At 44.1% G+C, this 22272-nt stretch overlaps 1 protein-coding gene and 1 pseudogene across 1 annotated transcript in view; both read right to left on the reverse strand.

Annotated features, from left to right (window-relative positions):
- Nucleotides 1–22272, reverse strand: part of FAXDC2 (fatty acid hydroxylase domain containing 2) — a 29081-nt gene that overhangs the window by 5132 nt on the left and 1677 nt on the right. The window contains exons 2-5 of the mRNA XM_058544688.1: nucleotides 8766–8813; nucleotides 6677–6768; nucleotides 6442–6545; nucleotides 3293–3414 (exon numbers count right to left, since the gene is read on the reverse strand). Of these exons, the coding sequence (XP_058400671.1) occupies nucleotides 3293–3414; nucleotides 6442–6545; nucleotides 6677–6768; nucleotides 8766–8813 (366 nt within the window). The remainder of the gene's footprint in view (nucleotides 1–3292; nucleotides 3415–6441; nucleotides 6546–6676; nucleotides 6769–8765; nucleotides 8814–22272) is intronic.
- LOC131411811 (charged multivesicular body protein 1B2-like) lies at nucleotides 13808–14541 on the reverse strand (annotated as a pseudogene).

Raw genomic sequence — 22272 nt, forward strand, 5'->3', positions numbered from 1 at the left:
GTCAGTGATGACTCCAAGGCTTTTGGCCTAAGCAATTAAAGAGTGGAATTGCCATCAACTCAGAATGGGGAGGCTGTGAGTGGCATTGGCCTTGCAGAGGAGATCAGAAACTCTCTTTGGGACACGTTGGATTGGAGATGTCCATTAGACATCGATGTGGAGATGTCAAAGAGACAGTGGGTATTTGAGCATGGAATTCAGGAGAGAGTTTTGGGCTAGAGATATAAACTTGTGAGCGGTCAGCATATAGATTGTATTTAAAGTCATGACACTGGAAGAGATAACTGAGGGAATGAAGATAGAGAAGAAGACTGAGGCCTGAGCCCTAGGGCACTCAACATTAAAAGGCTGGGGAGAAGAAGAGGAACCAGAAAGGAGACTGTGAAGGAGTGACTAGTGAGATGGGAGGAGAACCAAGAGAGTGGGGTGTCTTGGAAGCCAGGCATAAGAAGATATAACAGGGATGAGGGAATGAGCAGCTGTGAAAACGCTCCCGGTAGGTCTCATGAGACAAGAACACTGGGTGACCTTGCCGAGAGCAATTTCGCTGGACCGGTAAGGGTGCAGGCCTGACTGGAGGAGGTTCACAGAGGAGGGGAGATGATGGTTTTGTGATTATTTTGGGAGATGAAGGCTGAAGGATTTAGGGTGAAGTTTTATAATGTCTGGAACTTACTTTCAAATGGTTAAGCAAAAAATTATAGATGCATAAATATTTATATTTTTACACACAGATAAAACAAATACTAGAAAATGTTTAAAACTGGTGAATCTAGGTGATGTATAAATGAGTGATCATTGTACTACTTTTTCAACTTCTGTATATATGCTTACAATTTTTCATCATTACAAAATGTTGGGAAATAGAGAGTGGACAGACAGGAATTGAAAACTGTATAGACAACAACTTCAAAGAGCTTAGCTGCAAAGGGGAGCAAAAACAAATGGTAGTGAGTACGGGAGATAGAGTCAAGGGTTTTTTGTTTGGTTTGGTTTGAAGATGGGAAAAATTACAGCATGGGGGCCGGCCCGGTGGCGCAAGCTGTTAAGTGCGCGCGCTCCGCTGCGGCGGCCCGGGGTTCCCTGGTTCAGATCCCAGGCGTGCACCCACACACTGCTTGGCAAGCCATGCTGTGGCAGCGTCCCATATAAAGTGGAGGAAGATGGGCATGGATGTTAGCCCACGGCTAGTCTTCCTCAGCAAAAAGAGGAGGATTGGCAGATGTTAGCTCAGGGCCAATCTTCATCACAAAAAAAGAAAGAAAGAAAGAAAGAAAGAAAAATTACAGCATGTTTATATTAATCCAGAGAGGAATAATCTAGGAGAGGGAGAAAAAAAAAAAGATACAAGAAGGAGAAGGGAGAATTGCTGGAGCAGTTTCCTGGAGGAAACGAGAGGTGATGGATGTAGTGCACAGAGAGTGGAGGAATGGGCTACAGAGAGGAGCCAGGAGGGTTCACGCGCTGTATCGGGTGGCAAGGCAGAGCATCTGTGTGCAGGCGCTGCTCGTAGGCTGATGTGGTGGAAGTCTGGGTGAGCTCTCTTCTGCTTGCTCCAATTTACCTAGTGAAGTAGGAAGCAAGGCCATCCTCTTGGAGGAGGTTAGGGGAGGAGGCATTGGGGATTTGTGGAGAGAAGAGAAGGTGTGAACTAGCTATCTAGGACAATGGGAAAGTAAACAGACAAGGAATGGAGTCTTATGAATGCTGGCAGCCTTCAGGTCCCACTTGAGAATCTGTTTCTGATGTCTTAGGTCTGGGGTCAGGCCTTCTTGGAACCGGTCAAAAACAAAATGGCCTCTGGGGCCTCCTTCTTACTTGTGTGCCCACCTGAGGGTGCACACAGTGTAGGAGCCCTGGACCTGGAATCAGATGAGACAGACCCTGGCTCTGTTTCCTAGTAGCAGTCTTGAGCTAGTTACTGCACCTTTCTGACCTCAGCTTCTGCAAAATGCAACAAGACCCTCCCAGTGTGGTCCTCCAATCATTGTAGACTTGTGAAATGTTACGTGTTAGGTGATATTCTTGAGAGCTGGTGTGGCCTGGTGGCTAAGAGCACAAACCCTGGATTCAGAAAGCTTGAGGGTGAATCATGGTTCTACCCACGCCATATCTCAAAGCCTCTGTTTCCTCATCTGAACGATGAAGGTGATTACAGTCGTTGGCCTTGAAGATATAAGCATTTAATCAATGGTGCCAGGTAAGGAGACCACTGTGGTCCGACAGGTGAAGGGCTCTCAGCATCAAGCACTGGCTTGAATGCTTAGGCCCCAGTCCATGCCGTGGAAAGCCGGCTGGCAGCTATTATCTCAAGTGAGGGGGGCTGGGAGCCAGGCTAGCAGCTCTGCTTCAGGAGGGGGCTGTTCTGAAAGCCTGGGTCGGGGCACTGTTTTTCACCCATTCTGCTTTCCGGAGTGCTGGGCTGGGGCACACTGCCCTGAGAGCTGAGGTGACTCATCCAGGCACCTGGGCAGATAACTCAGAGATGATTGTCTTGCCTGGAAAAGAAGCCAAGGTGTGGTTTGGGTGGAGCTGGGGAAAGAATCTGGGTTTTAAGAATCAACTTCTTCCTTGTTGTGTAAGAAAAGGCTCCTGGAGGTTGTCAGAGCACCACGCAGGCAAGCCGGGCTCTGGGAGCAGTGGGGCTCACTTCCCGGGGCTATGTAAGTCTGAGATGTGTGTGCTGGCCTTCTCTCCCCTACTGGGCCAGCAGTTCCTCATAAGCAGGATCTGGGCCTTGTTATCACGAATAAACTATGCACTATTGGTTGAAGTGAATAATTGGGAAGGAGGACCTGCTTAAAAACAACCACCACCCACACATTCAGATTCCATAGCATCCACCTATAATAATGGGGTTAGCCATTGTTTCAGCAGCTGTCTCCCTCGCTCACGACAGCTGTCACCCATGATTCCATCATCCAGCCATTGTTGTCCCTGCTCCCACGGATGCGGGGGAGCTGCCTGACATCTCTGGGACTCAGCCCAGTGCCAGGCTAAGACAAACATTTCTGTTCCCACAGTGCTGACTGCAGTGCTGTGGGGCAGCACAGGCAGGTACAGAGCCGGGGCTGGGAATCAGAAGACCAGAACATTAGTCTTGACCAGCTGGCTCTGAGATTTGGGGCAAATTACTTCCTCTCTCTAACCTTCTGAGTTGGGGGAGCCTTGCCCACAGTGACTTGGCTCCCACTGGCCGTGGTTTCTCCTGGGCCAGCGGTGAGGATTTGGAGAGTGTGGCTTGAGCTCTCGCTTTCTGTGCTTTGACAGGAGAAGCTGCAGCAACACTTACTGGTTCGTTCTTGCCAAGCTGAATTCGGTAGCGGGAGATGAAGTTAGGTTTTCCGGTTGTGTCAACCACCAGTAGAAGCCCACTGAAGCTCCAGAAGAGCAGAGTGGGCACTTGGGTGGCACCTAAGGTTGGGAAGCAGAGGAGATAATCAGGGCAACTTCAGGTTCCCACACATGTTTAAGTGAACACACTCTCGATGGTGACAAAGGCTGCATTGTAGGCAGTCTCTTGCCAGGGAGGTCTTGGTGCTCGGGGCCAGGGGGCCTACCTTTAGTCCTGGGGTGACAAACTAGCTGTGGGAACTTGGACAGGTCACTTAAGGAGTGTCTCTATTTATTTTCTTAGTTGTAAAATGAGGACAACAACCTTGTAGGTGGTTGGGGACAAAAAATAATTATGTTAAGATACACTCTAAAATATAAATGGATTTAGGTTGACATTTGGGCGTCTGTGCCCATCGAACCATTTATGAATTGCCAAGGAAGGGAGAAGCAAAGGAAGTGCTTGGTATGGTATGGTTCACAACGAGCACTGGACTAGGAGTCCATCAGGGACCTAATCCCTATTACCCTGCTAACGGAGCAGTGGGACGTCAGGTGTCTAATCAGCATTTCCTCAAGTGGAGAACTCATCTCTCAAGGGGCTCCTTGGTTAAACAGTCTTCATACCCTTCTCTCTTGGAGAGTCATGGTCCAGACTACTGTGTTAACAGCTTGAGAATTCCTGCAGTGGAGAAACCTGTCGACTTGGTTAAACTCAACCTTTCCCAGGCTGTTTTTACCCTAGAATTCTGTTTCTCAGAACACCTAAGAACAGGGTGGCCCTGCATCCCTGTTTGCCCAGGACAATTTCAATTTACATCATCATTCCAGCATAACTATTCATAACACCTCATTTACTTCACAAGTGTCCCTATTTGGATGATAAATTATATGGCCACCCTACCTATTAACATCCTGCAGCACTGATGTTCCACAGGATATTTCAGAAAATGCTGATCAAGACTTAAAATTTAGATGTGGTTTTTGCTCCACATCCCATTTTTCCATGAAGTCATTCCAAGTACCCCTGATCTCCAGCTATGAACAAACAAGCACTTGGTCCACTGCAACTGGCAGTTATTCAAGAGACGTTGCAGTGTTACCTGACTCCTGTACTATTAATTCTATTTGTCCGTGTTTTGCCTCCTCCTCTAAATTCAACATCCCAAGGGGCAAGGATGTTCTACTGAACTCTGTGTCTCTGTATCCCTCCTCCAGTACCCTTCTTGCTCCATCAACCACAGTGCCTTGTGACAATTGATACCTGAAAAATACTCGGCCAGCACTGTGGGGAAACATGATTGGCACAAACATCCTAGAGGGCAATTTGGCAGTATCTGAAGTGAAAAAAAAGAGAGAGACAGAGAGACAAAGACAGAAAGACAGAGACAGAAAGACAGAGAGAAAGAAAAAATGTCCATCATAGCATTTTTTAAAAATCACAGTGAAGCAGCCTAAATGTCCATTAGTAAGAATGGACCAAATAGATTAGAGTATTTCCATGCAGTGGAATAGATTGGGCAGCTTAAAACATTAATCGACATGGAAAGATGTCTACAATCTATTCGATAGGAAAAAACTGTTAAAAAAATAGTTGATACCTTATAAGTTCAACCGTATATCCAATATATAAGAGATTTATATTAATATATTAATGTGGTTATTTCTTGGATATGGGAGAGTAGGTGATTTTCACCTTCTTTATGCTTATTTGAATTGGCTGACTTTTATTTTTAACAATGAGCATGTATTTATTTTTATTCTCAAAAATAACAAACTTTTTTATTTTGGAAAAAAAATGTTAGGTTGGTAGTTGCCTAGTGGGCCATTCTTCAGGGTGGCTGCCCACTTGGAAATCCAAAGGCTCCTTGAGGAACAGAATGAAAACCACAACAAGAGATGATCTTGAACTTTCTTCCAGTGCTAACACTTAAAATTGAAAACTTTTTCTCTCTCTGGTATTTGCTTATCACCGAGGTGATAGGTTAGTTTTCCTACCATTGTAACATAAATATACGAAATGTTTTCCCACAACTTTCTTCATATATGTTCACAATCTGCATAGTTTTTTTTTGAGGAAGACTCACCCTGAGCTAACATCTGTGCCAATCTTCCTCTGTTTTGCACGTTGGTTACTGCCACAGCATGGCTGACGAGTGGTGTAGGTCCACGCCTGGGATCTGAACCTGCGAACCCAGGCCACCAATACAGAGCACGCCGAACTTAACCACCATGCCACAGGACCAGCCCCTGTATTATTCTTTTCAATGACTGCTTAAGATTCCATTGAACCTGTCATATGTAATGTTCAGCTCATTTTCAGAGTTCTCCTTCTAGCTGAAAACAATCGGCAGGAACATTTTATTTGTACTTTTGCTTTGTGACAATTGACACTTTTTTATCTCCCCTTCCAGACTGTGGCATAGTTTTTTGATGGGGTAGACAAACATTTTATCTTAAATATCTCTTATCCTCCGTACAAGTTCGGCACAGAGTAACATTAATAAATATTATTATGAATAATATTTATGATTGTGAATCATAATAATAAATTATGTGAATAAATGTATGATTGAGGACTTTCACTATTGTAGATAATGCTGTCATAAACAGCTGTGTTGAAACGGCCTTTTTCTTCCACCACATTTTCTTAGGCTTGTTTTGAGCTCTTCATACTGTCAGTAAATATTTATTGATTGACCGCTTGCTGTCAAGCCCTGAGAGCTAGACTATGCCAGGTGCAAGGACGCAACTTCACAAGAGATAGAGCAGCTCTCTGTACTTGTGGACCTGACATCTGGAAGCAGGATTATTGCTCTAAACATGCATTCATTTTTCACACAAACTATTTCTTTTCTCATTTTTTAATTTTTTTTGGGCAGGAGGGGTCTCAACTTCTCACATTTCTTTCATAGATATCCTTAGACACCCATTCCAGATTGCCCACAAGTTTAGCACTCTTTGGGGTTACCACTGTCTCAAACTTTAAGTCCATATTCTTTGGCATACAAGCTGAGAAGTCCCAAAGTAGAGAGTGAAACAATAGAAAAAGAATTAAACTATAATCATGTACCCAAGCCCTACGTGCTGGTGGTCTGGGAACCTCACCTAAAATGTAGAGGATCCATTCCTTTCCTTCGAATGTAGACAGCAGCCTCTCCCATTGGGCTTGCCAAAAGTAGCCAGAAGCACCCCAAAATCTCTGAAGATGCCTTGGAAGAAAAATCATTCAGGTTTCTGGCTTAAGACTGGTGGGCGGACAGCTGGTGACTCCATGTTCTACCCCCAGACCACCATGACACTGCTCCCAGGTCCTGAATTAAAGCTGGCCAAGCAGACTCACCACGTCACTGAGTTCCAGAAGGCCACAAGCAAGAGAAGGCCAGAACCCAGGGTGAAAGCCGTCCTCCTCATGGAGCCCCAGATGTGTCCCTCCTAGGGGAGGACAAGAAAGTGTCAGGCCGCAGCAAGCCTCCTGCCTTCACAGGCAGCTCACTGCTGCGGCCTGACAGGAGTGACGCACTATCAGGACTTCCACACCCCAGCACGGCACAGCACATCTGCTGACATTTTCCCAGCTTCTGTGGGAGGCTCCTCCTTATCAAGAGCTGTCAGGCTGCATATGGGTGTGTTTATGAAAATTAGAGCTCAAGGTTGGGGGAGGGGAGGGAACAAACCAGACTCCAGAGAAACTAGCAGGCAATTTTATTGCTCAGAGGACAGGTGAGCCTTCCAACAGCTGTGGGATTTCATGACCAGTCCTCTTGTTGAACAGAGATGCCCATTAGCTACACATTGGAATCACCTGGGAGCTTTTTAAAAATCCTGATGCCCAGCCTCCTCCCCAACCTAATCACATAAGAGCCTCTGGGGTGGGATCTGGGTCTCCACGTCTGTGAAAGCTCCCTGGCTAATTCCAGTGGGCAGGCAAGGCTGAGGCAGCCATCACAGAAGGAACTGCAGAAGCCTTGATGAGGACGTAGGGACTTCACTGTGTTCATGGGCCGGGCCTGTTTTCCCATCCCCACCACCCTCTTGCCCTTGAAGAAAAGAGTGAATGAACACATATTCTGACTTTTAGTAATTCTTCTGCCTTCCAGGGAGATTAGCCTGGATTGCCAGCTGGACAGGACGTTGAACGGTTCTAGGGGCAAAGAATAGACTACTGGCAATCACTGGGAGGTCCTCATATGTGAGCCTCCAAAATCCTAAAGCAGAGATCATTGCAAGCTCAATGATCAAAAAAGAAGATCCCAGACTTGGAGAAAGAAAACCCTGGCTGCCGGTTGTGTCACCAATTTCCGTTGTACCATGGACAGGAATTACAAATGTCCCTTACATCCTATGTTTCTAAGCCCAGATAGAGTCTGCTCGTGTTCTTTCATGGGAGAGAACTGGAGATGGTGGTCGCTATAGGTGTGTGGCGGGGGCTAACCTGCAGTTAGCGAATAGGGCCATGTATAGGGGGTGGGGGTGGGGGGAGTTGTGGGGGAAGGCTGATCTAATAGGATGCTACGTTTTAATCCAGACCTTTGAGATCTGAAGGAGCAGATTGTTTTGACTCCCCGGTTCAGAGGCACCTGAATCTGCAATGAATCTTTTCTTCTCAGCTTACCCCGTCCCACTTTTGATCAAAAGACCAAAAAGAAGTAAGTCATTTTCCATGGCCAGACAAAAGTTTTCGAAGGGCTAGTGCTCACTGGGGTCCTGAGCTCTGGAAATGAGCTTCTCTCTCTCTCTCTCTCTCTCTCTCTCTCTCTGAGGGGTGAATCGGCAGGACCAGAGGAACTTGTTCTTTTACACAGGCCATTTGAAGCTTGTCAGACAGGTTACTTTGGACTATTCCAATTATTCCTTTTTTAGGATTTAGAGGACCCTTTTCAGGAACTTTTCCAGACTCACTAGGAATTTTTCATTTTAATTTAATCAAATCAAGCTAAGTCAAATTTAAAACCTCAATTTCATATATAGGATTAGATATTTTGTCAGAGATGGTCGTGTTTTCTCTCTCTCCAGCTGCCCAAGTGAAGAGAATACATACAGGACAAAGGGCTCTGTGAAGCGGGGGAGCACGCAGTGCAGAAGGTAGCTGGGGTCAAGAGCTGGTTCCCAGCCCCAATCTCCAGCCCCCAGCGGGCCTCTCTCTTTCCCAGAGCAGTTATAGAAAGGGGTGGTTCCAAAGGCCTGGAGAGGTGGCATTCTAAGAGCCAAGAGACAATGCAGGCGTGCTCCCTCCTGCAGGCAAAGGGGCTTTGGTTATAAGGCATTTTGGAGTCAAGTGGTCTCTGCTCAGCTACTGACATGAGCACGTTACCAATGTGTCAGCTACCCCTAAACCTTGGGAGAGACATCAGAAATGCAGCAAGTGCAGCTACGGAAAGAGGGACTGGCTACATTCTTACCAGTTGGGTGGGTGGGGTGCTGGCATTTACCTGCTTGGGCTTCTCATTATGTAGCGTACTTCCAGCTTCTCCCTTCATCTGGAATGAGAAAGTACAGATGAGTCTGGATGTCATTTTCAGTATTTTTTTTTTTTTTGCTGAGGAAGATTCACCCTGAGCTGACATCTGTGCCAGTTTTCCTCTATTTTGTATGTGGGTCACCGCCACAGCATGGCTGATGAGTGGTGTAGGTCTGCACCCAGGACATAACCTATGAAGCTGGACCGCCGAAGCGGAGCACACCAAACTTATCCACTATGCCACGGGGCCTATGCCACTGCACCAGCCCCTAGATGTCATTTTCACTTGCAACTAAGGAAATAGGGAATGGAGAAAGTCAAGGTGAATGGCTAGCAGTGATTTCTAATGCTGGCTACTCATTAAAATCACTTGGGCAGTTAAAAAAAGCACCTCTGTCTGGGCCCCACCTCCAATGATTGAATTGGTCTGGGCACCAGTAATACGAATCAGGAGGTTTGGCAACGGGCCATTGTCTGCTGTAATTGGCTTTCTAGGAGATGGGCTGTGATGATTCTTTTGAATAGCTTCACCCTCTGCTTCAGTATGACCCTGCCTCATCCAGAAGAAATCTGTCCCCTGAACTCCCACTGCACCATAACTGCTGACAGATGGCCTGTGGCCCCAAGGAACCAGGGCTGCGGCCAGCCTCTGCCCCTGACTTGATGGGACAGCTCCCTCTACCTCTGTGAGGTCGGGTTACCGCACAGGGGCTGGATCTGTTGAAACTGAAGCATTTTGTAAACTGTTCGACGTGACTCAAAAGATAGATATATTTATACACAGAAATCATTAAGACAACAAGCTTCGGAATCTGACACCTTTCTCAAGAAGCAGTATCTCAATTGTGTCTATCACTTACTAGTCTTGTGACCTTGGTCAGATTATCCTCTCTGAGCCTCTTTCCTTAGTTGCAAAATGGGGATAACAGTAGTGTCTCCACTCGTGTGACCTCTGCTGGGAGGTGGCAAGAGCCTGGAGGACAGGCTCTGTGTATCTTCCTTGGGCCTTTGCACAGTAGGTGCTTCGCATATGTGCAGAGGATGAATCAAGCAGAGGACTCGGTTCCTTGAGCCAGTGTTTTCCCCAGATGTGCCTCAGGAATCTCTATATCAGAGTCACCTAGGGGTTTGCTGACACTCAGATCTCCAAGCTACACTCCAAATCAGAATCTCTTAGTGTGGAGTCTAGGAAACTGCATTTTAGACTTGTTGCCGAGGTGGTTCTGAGGGACTTTACTGCCAACCCAGGCAAGATAAGCTGTGTGCTGTGGGTTGGTGAAGATAACAGTAGGAGAGTGAGATGAAAACTGGCGATCATCGGAGGTGCAGGGGGCAGAGCCTGGCTCTAGAAAATGTTCTTCTCACCTACTCCCAACTCCCATCCTCTCCTCCTGGCAGGAAACGGAAGCTGGAAGGTTGGATTGCTTCAGGACAGCACTTCCCTAAGTCTCCCAGACTGGGGGAGATTAGACCAACACAGTGAAATTCACCTCACCTAGTTTAATCAACGAAGCACGATTCGTTGGGGACCTACTCTGTGCAAGGCCCCACGGCTTTGGGTGGATGCTGTAGGCAGTCAGGGAAGTCTATGACCAGGCCACTGCCCTCAGATTGCTTTTAGTTGCGTGGGGACCAAACCTAGCAATATAGGATGGTAGACAAAGCCCGAACTGGGAAGCGAATGGCTGGGAAAGGCTTCAGGGTTGGGATGGAGAGTAACTGGGCTTGGAATTGGGATTAGAATTTAAGATAGCACGTGCCTATTAAAGTCCAGAACAAGAGAATTATGTTCACAATCACCACTACTGTTTAACATTAAATGAGGTATTCGTCAATGCAATTAGACAAGAGAAAATAAGCAGAGGTAACGAATTGGGAAGGAAGAGGTAAAACTATCACTATTTTTAGATAATATGATGGTATACCTGGAAAATTCAAGAGAATCAATTGCAAAACTACCATGAACAATAATACAATTTAACAAGCTAGTAAGATGTAAAATTAAGGTTCAGAAATCAATAGCCTGGGGCCGGCCCCATGGCACAGTGGTTGTGTGTGCGCTCCACTGCTGGCGGCCTGGGTTTGGATCCCGGGTGCGCACCTACGCACCGCTCGTCCGGCCATGCTGTGGCGGCGTCCCATATAAAGTGGAGGAAGATGGGCACAGATGTTAGCCCAGGGCCAGTCTTCCTCAGCAAAAAGAGGAGGATTAGCATGGATGTTAGCTCAGGGCTGATCTTCCTCACAAAAATAAAATAAATAAATTAAAAAAGTCAATAGCCTATATATATATACATATATATAAAGAACTAGTTAGAAGAAATGGTGGATGAGACAACAAAAAAAGATAAAATACCTAGTAACTTTAACAAGAAATGTGCAAAATCTAGATGAGGAAATTTTAAAATACTCCTGAAAGACACAAAAGTGGACTTGAAGAAACAGAAAGACACAGCATGTAACTGGATGGTAAGACCCAGCATCATAAAAACAAGAATTTCCCCTAAATTAATTTATAAATTCGAAGTTATCTCAATACCAATGCCAACAGGTTTCTTTGTTTGTGTTGTTCCTGGAATCAGATGAACTGATTCTAAAATTTATACAGAGAAACAAATAAGCAAGAATAGCCAAAAAAAACACCAGAACGGAGGAAGGATAGTGGAGAGGAGGAGCGAGGGATATGAGGTCCAGCAAACACAAAAATGTATTGTAAAGCTTTGTAAAAACCTATTTATTCTCTGCATTTCTTCAAGCTATTAAAGAGTTGTTGCTATAAAAGAATAATTTAACCAGGACTTAAGGAGTAGTTCTAACTTCAGTTGGTTCACTTTTGTATTGTTATTATTTGTTTGTTGGTATAAAAACAAGGAGCAAGATATTTCTGAAACCAATCAACATTTCTATGGAAAAGTAAATAGATATGAATGCCATGCAGTAACCTCCTTTTGAAATGCATCCCAACAAGAATTGGCTAGGAGAATCATTAGGAAAGTGTTTGAGATCTCCATTTGAAAGGATGACAGGATAAATCTTTCTGGGAGACTTAATAAAACTAATACTTAAAAAGTGGAGAAGTTAAGATTTGTTCATTTTTCTTTTCTTTCTTTCTTTTTTTTTTTCTGTGAGGAAGATCAGCCCTGAGCTAACATCTGATGCCAATCCTCCTCTTTTTGCTGAGGAAGACTGGCCCTGAGCTAACATTTATTGCCAATCTTCCTCCTTTTTTCTCTCTTTTTCTCCCCAAAGCCCCAGTAGATAGTTGTATGTCATAGTTGCACATCCTTCTAGTTGCTGTATGTGGGATGCCGCCTCAGCAAGGCCAGACAAGCGGTGGCTCGGTGCGCACCCGGATCCAAAGCCAGGCCGCCAGTAGCAGAGCGTGAGCACTTAACCGCTAAGCCACGGGGCCAGCCCCTCATTTTTATTTTCTAATGCAATGTTGCAGAATTTTCCTAGTTATATAAAAAGAAAATGATCAGGGGCTGGCCGGTGGTGCAAGCAGTTAAGTGCGCGTGCTCCGCTTTGGTGGGCCCTGGGTTCACAGGTTCGGATCCCAGGAGCACACCGAAGCACCTCTTGGTAAGACATGCTGTGCCTGCATCCCATATAAAGTAGAGGAAGATGGGCACGGATGTTAGCTCAGGGCCACTCTTCCTCAAGAAAAAAGGGGCAGATTGGCATCGGATGTTAGCTCAGGGCTAGTTCTCCTCACAAAAAAAAAAAAAGAAAATGATCAAATGAAAATAATTTTTTAAATTTACAGAATCCAAACAGTAGTCATTAGACTCCTGGATAAAAATTTCATTGCTAAAAGGTGATGAACACCGATTAAAAACTAACTGCTGGGCCGGCCCCTTGGCTTGGCGGTTAATTGTGCACGCTCCGCTACTGGCGGCCCCGAGTTCGGATCCCAGGTGCACACCAACGCACCGCTTGTCCGGCCATGCTGAGGCCGCGTCCCACATACAGCAACTAGAAGGATGTGCAACTATGACATACAACTATCTACTGGGGCTTTGGGGAGAAAAAGGGAAAAAAAAAGGAGGAGGATTGGCAATAGATCTTAGCTCACGGCCGGTATTCCTCAGCAAAAAGAGGAGGATTGGCATGGATGTTAGCTCAGAGCTGATCTTCCTCACACACACAAAAAGAAAAAAAAATTGCATCTCTACTTAGCAAAATAAATAAACAAAAACCACAGAAAAATGGCATTGTCCATCATATATGCTGAATGAGCTGTTTTTCGCCATGTAAACATATTAAATGTGCTTTTCCCTGCTTTTATTTTTTGTTATTTATTTATTTTTTTGCTAAGGAGGTTTAGCCCTGAGCTAACGTCTGTTGCCAATCCTTGTTTTTTTTTTTTTTTGCTTGAGGAAGATTCGCCCTGAGCTAACATCTGTGCCAATCTTCCTCTATTTTGTATGTGGGTCACCGCCACAGCGTGGGTGACAAGTGATATGTATCCGCGTCCAGGATCCGAACCTGCGAACCCAGGCCTCTGAAGTGTAACGCACGCTGAACTTAACCATTATGCCACTGCGCCAGCCCCTCCCTGCTTTTATTTTTATGCATCACAAGTCAATTCATACACAGATAAATTACTTTGAATTAAAAAGTAAAAACCTTTATTCTAGGTAGATTACATAGTACTTTGGTACCAGAGTTTTGATCTAAGTTTTGAGGATTTGTAAGTTTCATTTACAACAAGCTAGTTCCAGTACTCTCAAAAACACAAAAATATGTCCCCCACACTTATACACATACGATATAGAACTATTAAATCTGGTAAGGTAGAAACTGTCTGGGATTTCCCAAGGTATTCGAAAAGCACAGCAAGCCGAAAGAAAGCGTTGTAGACCAATAAGCCTACAGGCACAGGTGGTGTTTGCAGGGCAGCTCTAGTGCAACACATCCCCATATACAGGCCAGGGCTCTTCCAGAAGCAGCAGTTTGGCACCAGTTCTTACCATTGCCCTTGATCAAGGAGGTGGGTGTGTCTCTGACAGTTCATCTTGTTCTTGTGCCCACACCACCTGTCTGCCCCTGTGGTGGTGGCTCCACACTGAGATCAAGGCCAGTGTCATCTGCCATTTCTTGAGGCAGCATATCCTCTTGTTTGGGGGTGTTGTTTGGGTTGTAGCGCTACTCATTTTGTCCTCCATTTGTTGCGTTTGAACCTCCAGTGTTTCAAACCGGTATTCAGATTTCAACAGATGCCTTTTCAAGGGAGAAATCTGTTGTCCAGATTCCTCCTCCTCAACACAGCATCCATAGATCTGATGACACCTGCTACAGACTTGCCTCTGCTCGTTGTTCCTGCAGTTTGGTCTCAGGCTGCCACAGCCTCAACCCCGGCCCTTATTCTCAAGAAATTAATAGCTTGGTTTTCCTGACGGTTTGCATCTTCAGCATGTATTCTTGCGACTTCTGTTGATTTTTTAATCTTGGCTTTTTCAGTCTCGTCTTTAACACATTTCTTGGCATTCCCATTAAGTGTTTTTGCAACAAACCTCAAGTGTTTATCCATATGTGAAACCACATATTTCTCCATATTTCCTGCCTTTTCTGGGAAGGTGACAGCCTGGGACAGTGGCTGGCTTTGGTGGGAGGGTGCTTGGGGGTTGTACTTGCCCTGAGATGCCATCCAGCTTGACTTTGTTGCCCACTACCTGTTCTATTATAAAGCTTTAACAATTAAAAATGTGATGCTAGCACCTGAATAGGCAGACACATATAACAGATTAGAAAGTCCAGAAACAGACCTAAAAATATATATGGGAAATTAGAATATGAGAAAGAGAAATCAATATAAATGAACTTTGAATTGAATAGATGCTGAACCTACCCTATAATAAGAGAAATGCTAATTAGAACTACAATAAGATATTATTTCTCACCCATCAGCATGGCAAGAATCCAAAAGTTTGACCACGTGCTCGGCTAGTGACTCTGAGAGGACTTGAAAATTGTATTTGTTCTTGTTCTTTCTTTTCAAAAATATCTTTACTGATATACAATTCACATACCATACAATTTACCCATTTTAATGTGTACCTTTTTATGACTTTTAGTATATTCACAGAGTTGTGCATTCATCGCCACAATTGATTTTAGAATATTTTCACTACCCCAAAGAGAAACCCTGCACCCCTTAGCCATCAATTTCCAGTCCCTCTATCCTCCCACCTCCACTCTAGTCCTAGGCAACCATTAATCCACTTTTGGTTTCTATGGAATTGCCTATTCTGGACATTTCATACAAATGGAATCATATAATATGGGGTCCTTTGTGACTGGCATCTTTCACTTAGCATAACGTTTTCGAGGTTCATTCATTTGGTAGCATGTATCGTGCTTTATTCTTTTTTATTGCCAAATAACATTCCATTATATGGATATATCATATTTTGTTTATCCATTCTTCTGTTGATGGACATTTGAGTTGTTGCCACTTTGTGGCTATTATGAATAATGCTATGAACATTCATGCACAAGTTTTTGTGTGGATGTGTTTTTATTTCTCCTGGATATGTGCCTAGGAGTGGAATTGTTGGGTCATAGGGTAACTATTTTAACCTTTTGAGGAAGTGCTAAACTGTTTTCCAAGTAGTTGCACCATTTTACTTTCCCAACAGCAATGTCTGAGGGTTCCAATTTCTCTACATCCTCACCAACACTTATTATTGTTCCTAACGAATAGTGTCATAATCTGGCTGATGAGGAACATTATAAATCAGCTGGTCCTGCCGTGTGACAAGGATGAAGAAACCTAGACAAAGGAGGCCAGATGACCTCCCAGAGTTTATAGATGGCAAAGCCAGAATCAGGGCCCAGCTTCCCATATCTCTAAAGATATTTTATTCCGTTTTTTTTGTGTGTATGTGAAGAAGATTGGCCCTGAGCTAACATCTGCAAATCCTCCTCTTTTTGCTGAGGAAGACTGGCCCTGGGCTAACATCCGTGCCCATCTTCCTCCACTTTATATGGGACGCCGCCACAGCATGGCTTAACAAGCGGTGCGTCGGTGCGCGCCCGGGATCTGAACTGGCGAACCCCAGGCCGCCGCAGCGGAGCACACGCACTTAACCGCTTGCACCACCGGGCCAGCCTCAAGACGGTTTATTCTTTCGTGTATGATTTTCCTTGGTTTTATTATTCTAGATGCATGTTTACCAGCTATGACCTTAGGAAATATTGCTTCCTTTTGACCCACATTTCTCATAGATTGTCTAGGCTGGAGAAAGGAAGAGAGAATGGTGGCCTATAAAGTGCCTTCCAGGGTTTGAGGAGTTTGGACATTAGAAGGAGGTGATGAGCGAGCTGCTCACCATCTCCACTGTGAACTACATTAGAGCAGGAGGCATGCAGTTAGCTCAGAGGAAAATCCTCTCAGGGAGAAATATTGGGACATTTGATGCCCAGTCAGGGAGACAGCATCTGATTTAGGAAAAGGCACCAGAATGTTTGGTGTGGCATCAGCCTAGCCCCCACCTGGAGGCAGGGGAATGGATCAGCCACTCTGTAGCCCCAGGTCTGATCCTTTGCCACCCCTGCTTCCTCCTCCAGCTCCCTCTGTGGCCTGGCTGCCAGCAGGGGAACCTGTTGTGGCTTGTGGGTGTGGAGTTCTGCCTCATTGTGAGTGCTCATGAGAAACAAGTGAAGAGAAGTAACAGAGTGAAGCTGCAGGCGTTCACCCCTCGTTCTGATACAGGATGGCAGCAGGGTCCCTTTGCTTACTTGAGTGTTGCGGGGGTTCTATAGTCATATTCTGTACCACCTGAGGCTTCCAGAAAAAGAGTTGAGCAAGCATTTCAGGACGGGAAGTCTCAGCCCAAACCTATGGTAAACACCCTGCCCCACATACAGAACAACACATGTTACTTCATAATCTGGGTTTATGAGGATTCCAAAGAATTCTCCTTTAAAAAACGATTATTCTCCACCTTCATCGTCCTGAGCAATTCGTGTTGGGCCTATCGCAAGTTTGGCCCACATGCTTAAGATGGATAAGTGCCCATCAGAGATGCCACCCTTCACATAGAGATAGCATTCTGGGATGAGGCAGACTCGTTTTCAATCCTGCAGCTTGCCCCCTGCCTGGAGTCCCCCAAAGCACAGATCACTAAGAGAAAGGGAGTGGTGCTAGGTACCTTTGGGGCTAAGCCTATCAAGTGTCTTAACGACAACAAACCGAATGTCAAAGAAAGTTGGGAAAGACTTGGAGATCTAAATATCTGCAAACCACTTGCAGGCGAGTGGAAGCTTCGAGTCCAGCTGGTTTTCCCTCAGGGCTTGTTAGGAAGTGTGAAAGGCTCTGCTGACCGGTTGAGATAACCATTCTGTTTGGGAAGGAAGCTGAGGCCACATTTGGGTGGTTTGTTTTTTAAGCTTCTGGGACTCTTTTTGCTCTGTTATACCATGGGAACTTCACTTAAAATCAGTCTCATCCTTGCCTTTTCCCAGTGTCTTATCATCACCATTCTCTTTGCCAAGAGTTTGTGAAGGTAATGAGACGTGGTCTTTGATCTTCAGAAGCACATTCATTCCTTCCAGGAATGTTTGTGAAAAACTTACTATGTGCAAGGAGCCATAGAGGTGCAAAGATGAATGAGAAACTCTCAGTCTAGATACATAAACCTGTCATTCCAAAATCCATATTGAAAGTATGGGCTGGAGGTCTGGGCTAAGAAAATGCTGAGTAGAACAGTACAGCTGGCATGCCCAAGAAATCTTTAAAGGAGGACAATGCCCAGGCCTTCTCTGTGCTCTTGGATACATGGTCTCCAACCTCAAAACTGAACCTTTTCCTCCCAGATTTCATTTTAGCTTATTCAAGGAATGCTGGGTTTTAGTCAGACCATACTTTTTTTTTTTTTTTTTTGGTGAGGAAGATTGGCCCTGAGCTAACATCTGTTGCCAATCCTCCTCTTTTTGTTTGAGGAAGATTGTCCCTGAGCTAACATCTGTCCCAGTTTTCCTCTATTTTTTGTATGTGGGACGCCGCCACAGCATGGCTTAATGAGCGGTGTGTAGGTCTGCACCTGGCATCCAAACTCATGAACCCTAGGCCGCCGAAGTGGAGTGTGCGAACTTAACCCCTATGCCACGGGGCCAGCCCCCCCATGCTTTTTTTTTTTTAAATCAAGATAGATGTAACAATCTGCCATATGAATATTAAAAATACCACTAAAGATATTCCTTACTCCATTATTGAGTTCCCCAAAAGAAGAAGTGCATTTTTTATGAGGATACAGATGATAAATTCCTATGAAGAAATTAGTGCACAGAAGTTTTCCTCTTTGGAGGAAGTGGTATGCTTTCTTATGGAATGCAAAAAAATTAGATAATCATTTTGGTCCATCCCCCCCTACCTTTTCATTTGGCTGCCAGTAAGCTCAGAGTTAAACTTAATGCTCAGTTACACTTCTTAGGATTTTTTTTCTATTATACAATCCTGTATATAAAAAATGATGTGTATACAAGGATGTTCATTGTGATAATGTTTTCAACGGCTAAAGTATAGAAAAAAATTTCACCAATGGAGGACTGGTTTAATAAATTATAGTACCTCCGGTAATGAAACATTCTGCAGCCATTAAAGGAATAAGGCAGCTTTGTGTGTACTCTCCAGAAATATTAAGTGAAAAAAGCAATGTGTGGAACATATGCAAGTGTGCATGTGTGTGTATGTGTACATGTGTGCATGTGTATGTATATGTGTGTGTGCTGTTTACATATGCATAGAATAATACATAGAATAATCAACTATCACTGGAAGATTATCTAAGAAACTGGTTAAGATGGTGTCTCCAGGGGCCCGCCAGGTGGCGTGGCAGTTAAGTTCCCGCACTCCGTTTCCAGGGCCAGGAGTTCATCGGTTTGGATCCTGAGCGCAGACCTACTCATCGCTCATCAAGCCATGCTGAGGTGGTGTCCCACATAGAAGAGCTATAAGTCTATAACTATGATATATACAACTATGTACTGGGACTTTGGGGAGAAAAAAGAAAAAAAAAGAGGAAGATTGGCAACTGATGTTAGCACAGGGCCAATCTTCCTCAAAAAAAATTGATGGTGGTTTCTGGTGAGGTAAACTGGATGTCTGGGGAACAGGGTAGAAGGAAGGCTATCTTTTTACCATGTATCTTTTATTTTTTTGCCTTTTGAATTTTGTACCATGAGTAAATGTTACATATTCAGAAAATTACAGAAATATTTAAAAATTTTTAAATGAATTCAATGCCCATTTGTAGGAAACATTTTATTGAAGATTCGTAATTAGCTCTCCCTTTGCTCTAATTAGCTTTCCCTTTACTCTAAATCAGATTAATTTCAATTCCTGAAGGGCTTTGAGAATTCTTTGTCTCCCCTGACACTGTATGCCTATTTTTCCATGTTCATTTTTCAAGGTAGAAAGAGCCATAGTTTTCATTAGGTTATTAAAGGTAACTGTGATTAAGAACAAGTGCCCTCCTTCTTCTTCTTCTTTTTGTTAACAATTTTTCATGGTCCAAAAGCAAAGCAATAGCAGTAAAGCACTTGGTTCTTTTCTCTACAGATCACTGTCACCCACCGCCACCCCCAGGCAAAACAGTATGAAAGCTATTTATTGAGTGCAGGACGGTTTCCAATCAGTTTTTATTTGTTTGCAGCTGTTCTATTGTATATATCCTTTTATTGGAAGCTATCTCAAACTCTCTTGAGATGGAGGCTAGGGATAAAGTATAGATAAACAGAACCAGATATTAAAATTAAAAACAAAAACTAAGAGAGACCAGGATGATTGTACAACAAGACCTTGACCCTGGAAGGAGGCAGCTCTGGTTGATTCCACAAGGCAGGGTGCTAATGGCCATTGTGTCCACGTTATGGAAACTGAGTGTTGCTGAGACTGAGTGATTAGGGGCTGATATGTAAGATTGACATTGGAACCCTCTGCTCCATGTAAACCTTCTGGCCAAAGGGAAAGGGACTGTTTATCTTCTGGTGGTGGGAAAGCCCCTTTGGCTGCAGCAGTCACAGCATTTATCTGTTGACATCTGATTTCTTTTTTTTTTTCTTTTTGGTAAGGAAGATTGGCCCTGAGCTAACATCTGTTGCCATCTTCCTCTTTTCGCTTGAGGAAGAGTGGCGCTGAGCTAACATCTGTGCCAGTCTTCCTCTATTTTGTATGTGGAACGCTGCCACAGCGTGGCTTGGTGAGCAGTGTGCAAGTCCACATCCGGGATCCGAACCTGTGAACCCTGGGCTGCCAAACTGGAGTTCGAGAACTTAACCACTATGCCACCGGGCTGGCCCCATGTTGACATCTGATCTCATTAGAAGCAATGAAGCATTTCCTAACATGCCATTGGTTCTTTGGCTAAGTCAATATGCCCTCATGCTATCTCCCAAGATATTTATCTAGGTAGCTGACTCCTCTAAGCTGCACAACTGTATCATTCTAGTGAATATTTTATGCCAAAGCAGCTTGTTTTCTGTGCCTCTCTACCTGCCTGCAGACATGTTTTCAGTTCTAAGGGAAAGGAGTCAGTCAGAAAGGTTCTAGGGGAGACCTCAAACTTGGTGGGCAGATGCCTCTTCACCCAAAGAAGTTCCCTAACATTGCTTGCCAATGGTAGTGCTCAAGTTAGAAATTTTGGCAAACAAAATCATCAACAATTATTAAAAATTTAATACGTTAAGGTACTATAATCATTACATTTTTATTGTACTTCCTCTTTCTGACTTTTTCTCTATCTTTTGAAGTTTCCCATCTAAGAACAGGAAGTTGTCTTAAGCTCATCTATTCTGATGCCCCCATTTTCCATTTGAAGAAATGGAGGCATAGAGATATTCAGTTTCAAATTACACAACAATTTGGTGGCAGAACTTGAATTCAGTGCTCATTTACCAACTGAGTCTGCAAAAAGTATAGGATGTGCTGATGTTGATGAACCCTGGGCATCAGGATTGTAAAGGGACACAAAGGAATAAGATCGGCCTCTTTTAGCCGTGAATAATGGATTAGATACTGTGTGCGTATGGTTTTGTTCTTTTTTTTACCAAATACCAAAGGGAAAATAGAACATGTTTTCTCTAAAATATTAATCATTCTTTCAAAAAACATTATTGTGTGCCAGATACAATGCTAGCCACAGGGCATACAAAGATAAATAAGACATGTCCTGTTCAATAAAGTAATACAATATAACTTTGATTTTCCAAATGAGAAAGTATGTAGAAAGAGACTATGAAATAGCATTTATGATGGGAATGCATTCAGGGAAGAGAAAGAAATGAAATGCACTAAAAGTAAATATTCTATTACTACAACGAATTGATTCCCTCTTAAAGAGAATTTGAGGGGCCGGACCCGTGGCTTAGTGGTTAAGTGCGCGCACTCCACTGCTGGCGGCCTGGGCCTGGATCCCGGACGTGCACTGACGCACCATTTGTCAGGCCATGCTGAGGCAGCATCCCACGTACAGCAACTAGAAGGATGTTCAACTATGGTGTACAACCATCTACTGGGGCTTTGGGGAGAAAAAGGGGAAAAAAAGGAGGAGGATTGGCAATAGATGTTAGCTCAGGGCTGGTCTTCCTAAGCAAAAAGAGGAGGATTGGCATGGATTTTAGCTCAGGGCTGATCTTCCTCACAAAAAAAAAAAGGCAGGGGGGATTTGATATATATTGTGAGATTATCCAAATTAGATACCTGTTAATGTGGTTCTTTTGAAAGCAGCTGATTCTGCCTATGCAATCTTTTCATTGCACAATCCTCAATGTAGGCAAATGAGACACAATGAGGCTACAGCTGATGTTCATGACCTCAAGAATCTGAATACAGGACAGGGTAATGGGATGAGGGTGGGAGGATAGAGACAGTTTAATTTTAAATTTTACTTGTCTACAGCCTGATTCTTTCAGATTTTCTTTCAGATTCTAGGTTCCTGAATGTTCTGCGTGGTTGATGAATGTTCTTATAGGTATAGGTGTCTTGTAGGCATAAGATATACCATCTTTATGTGAATGTGCATTGTTTCTTTATAAACATCTTGTGAAATTATTAGAATCATTTACTTTTAGAGGAGATTAAAATTAAAAAGAAAAAAAAAGGCTCATGGATCATCTGGTCTACCCCTTCCATGTTATAGCTAAGGAGATAGGCCTAGATAGCAGAACTGACTTGTTCCAAATGCCCACCAGCTTCGCAAAATCCAGGCTTCCCTTCACTTTGCCTGGTGCTACATGTGTTTTTGGAACAGCACAAATTCTGTTTCATAAGTGGGAAATGACACAGGGAGCGGGCTACAGACATGAGGACTGGAACTTCCGTTACTTCAGCCTCTGCTCTCGGGCTCTTTGTATTCTTGGAAGGAGCTGAGCAGTCTGTCTCCAGGGCTGAGCAGACTGACCTGAAATGTAATTACACGGCTTAAAGCCTCTGGCGAAGAGGGTTTTGAGGAGCTGCCATGACCAAAGTCTGTACG

Source organism: Diceros bicornis, chromosome 1, assembly GCF_020826845.1.
Source record: "Diceros bicornis minor isolate mBicDic1 chromosome 1, mDicBic1.mat.cur, whole genome shotgun sequence".
NCBI lineage: Eukaryota > Metazoa > Chordata > Mammalia > Perissodactyla > Rhinocerotidae > Diceros > Diceros bicornis.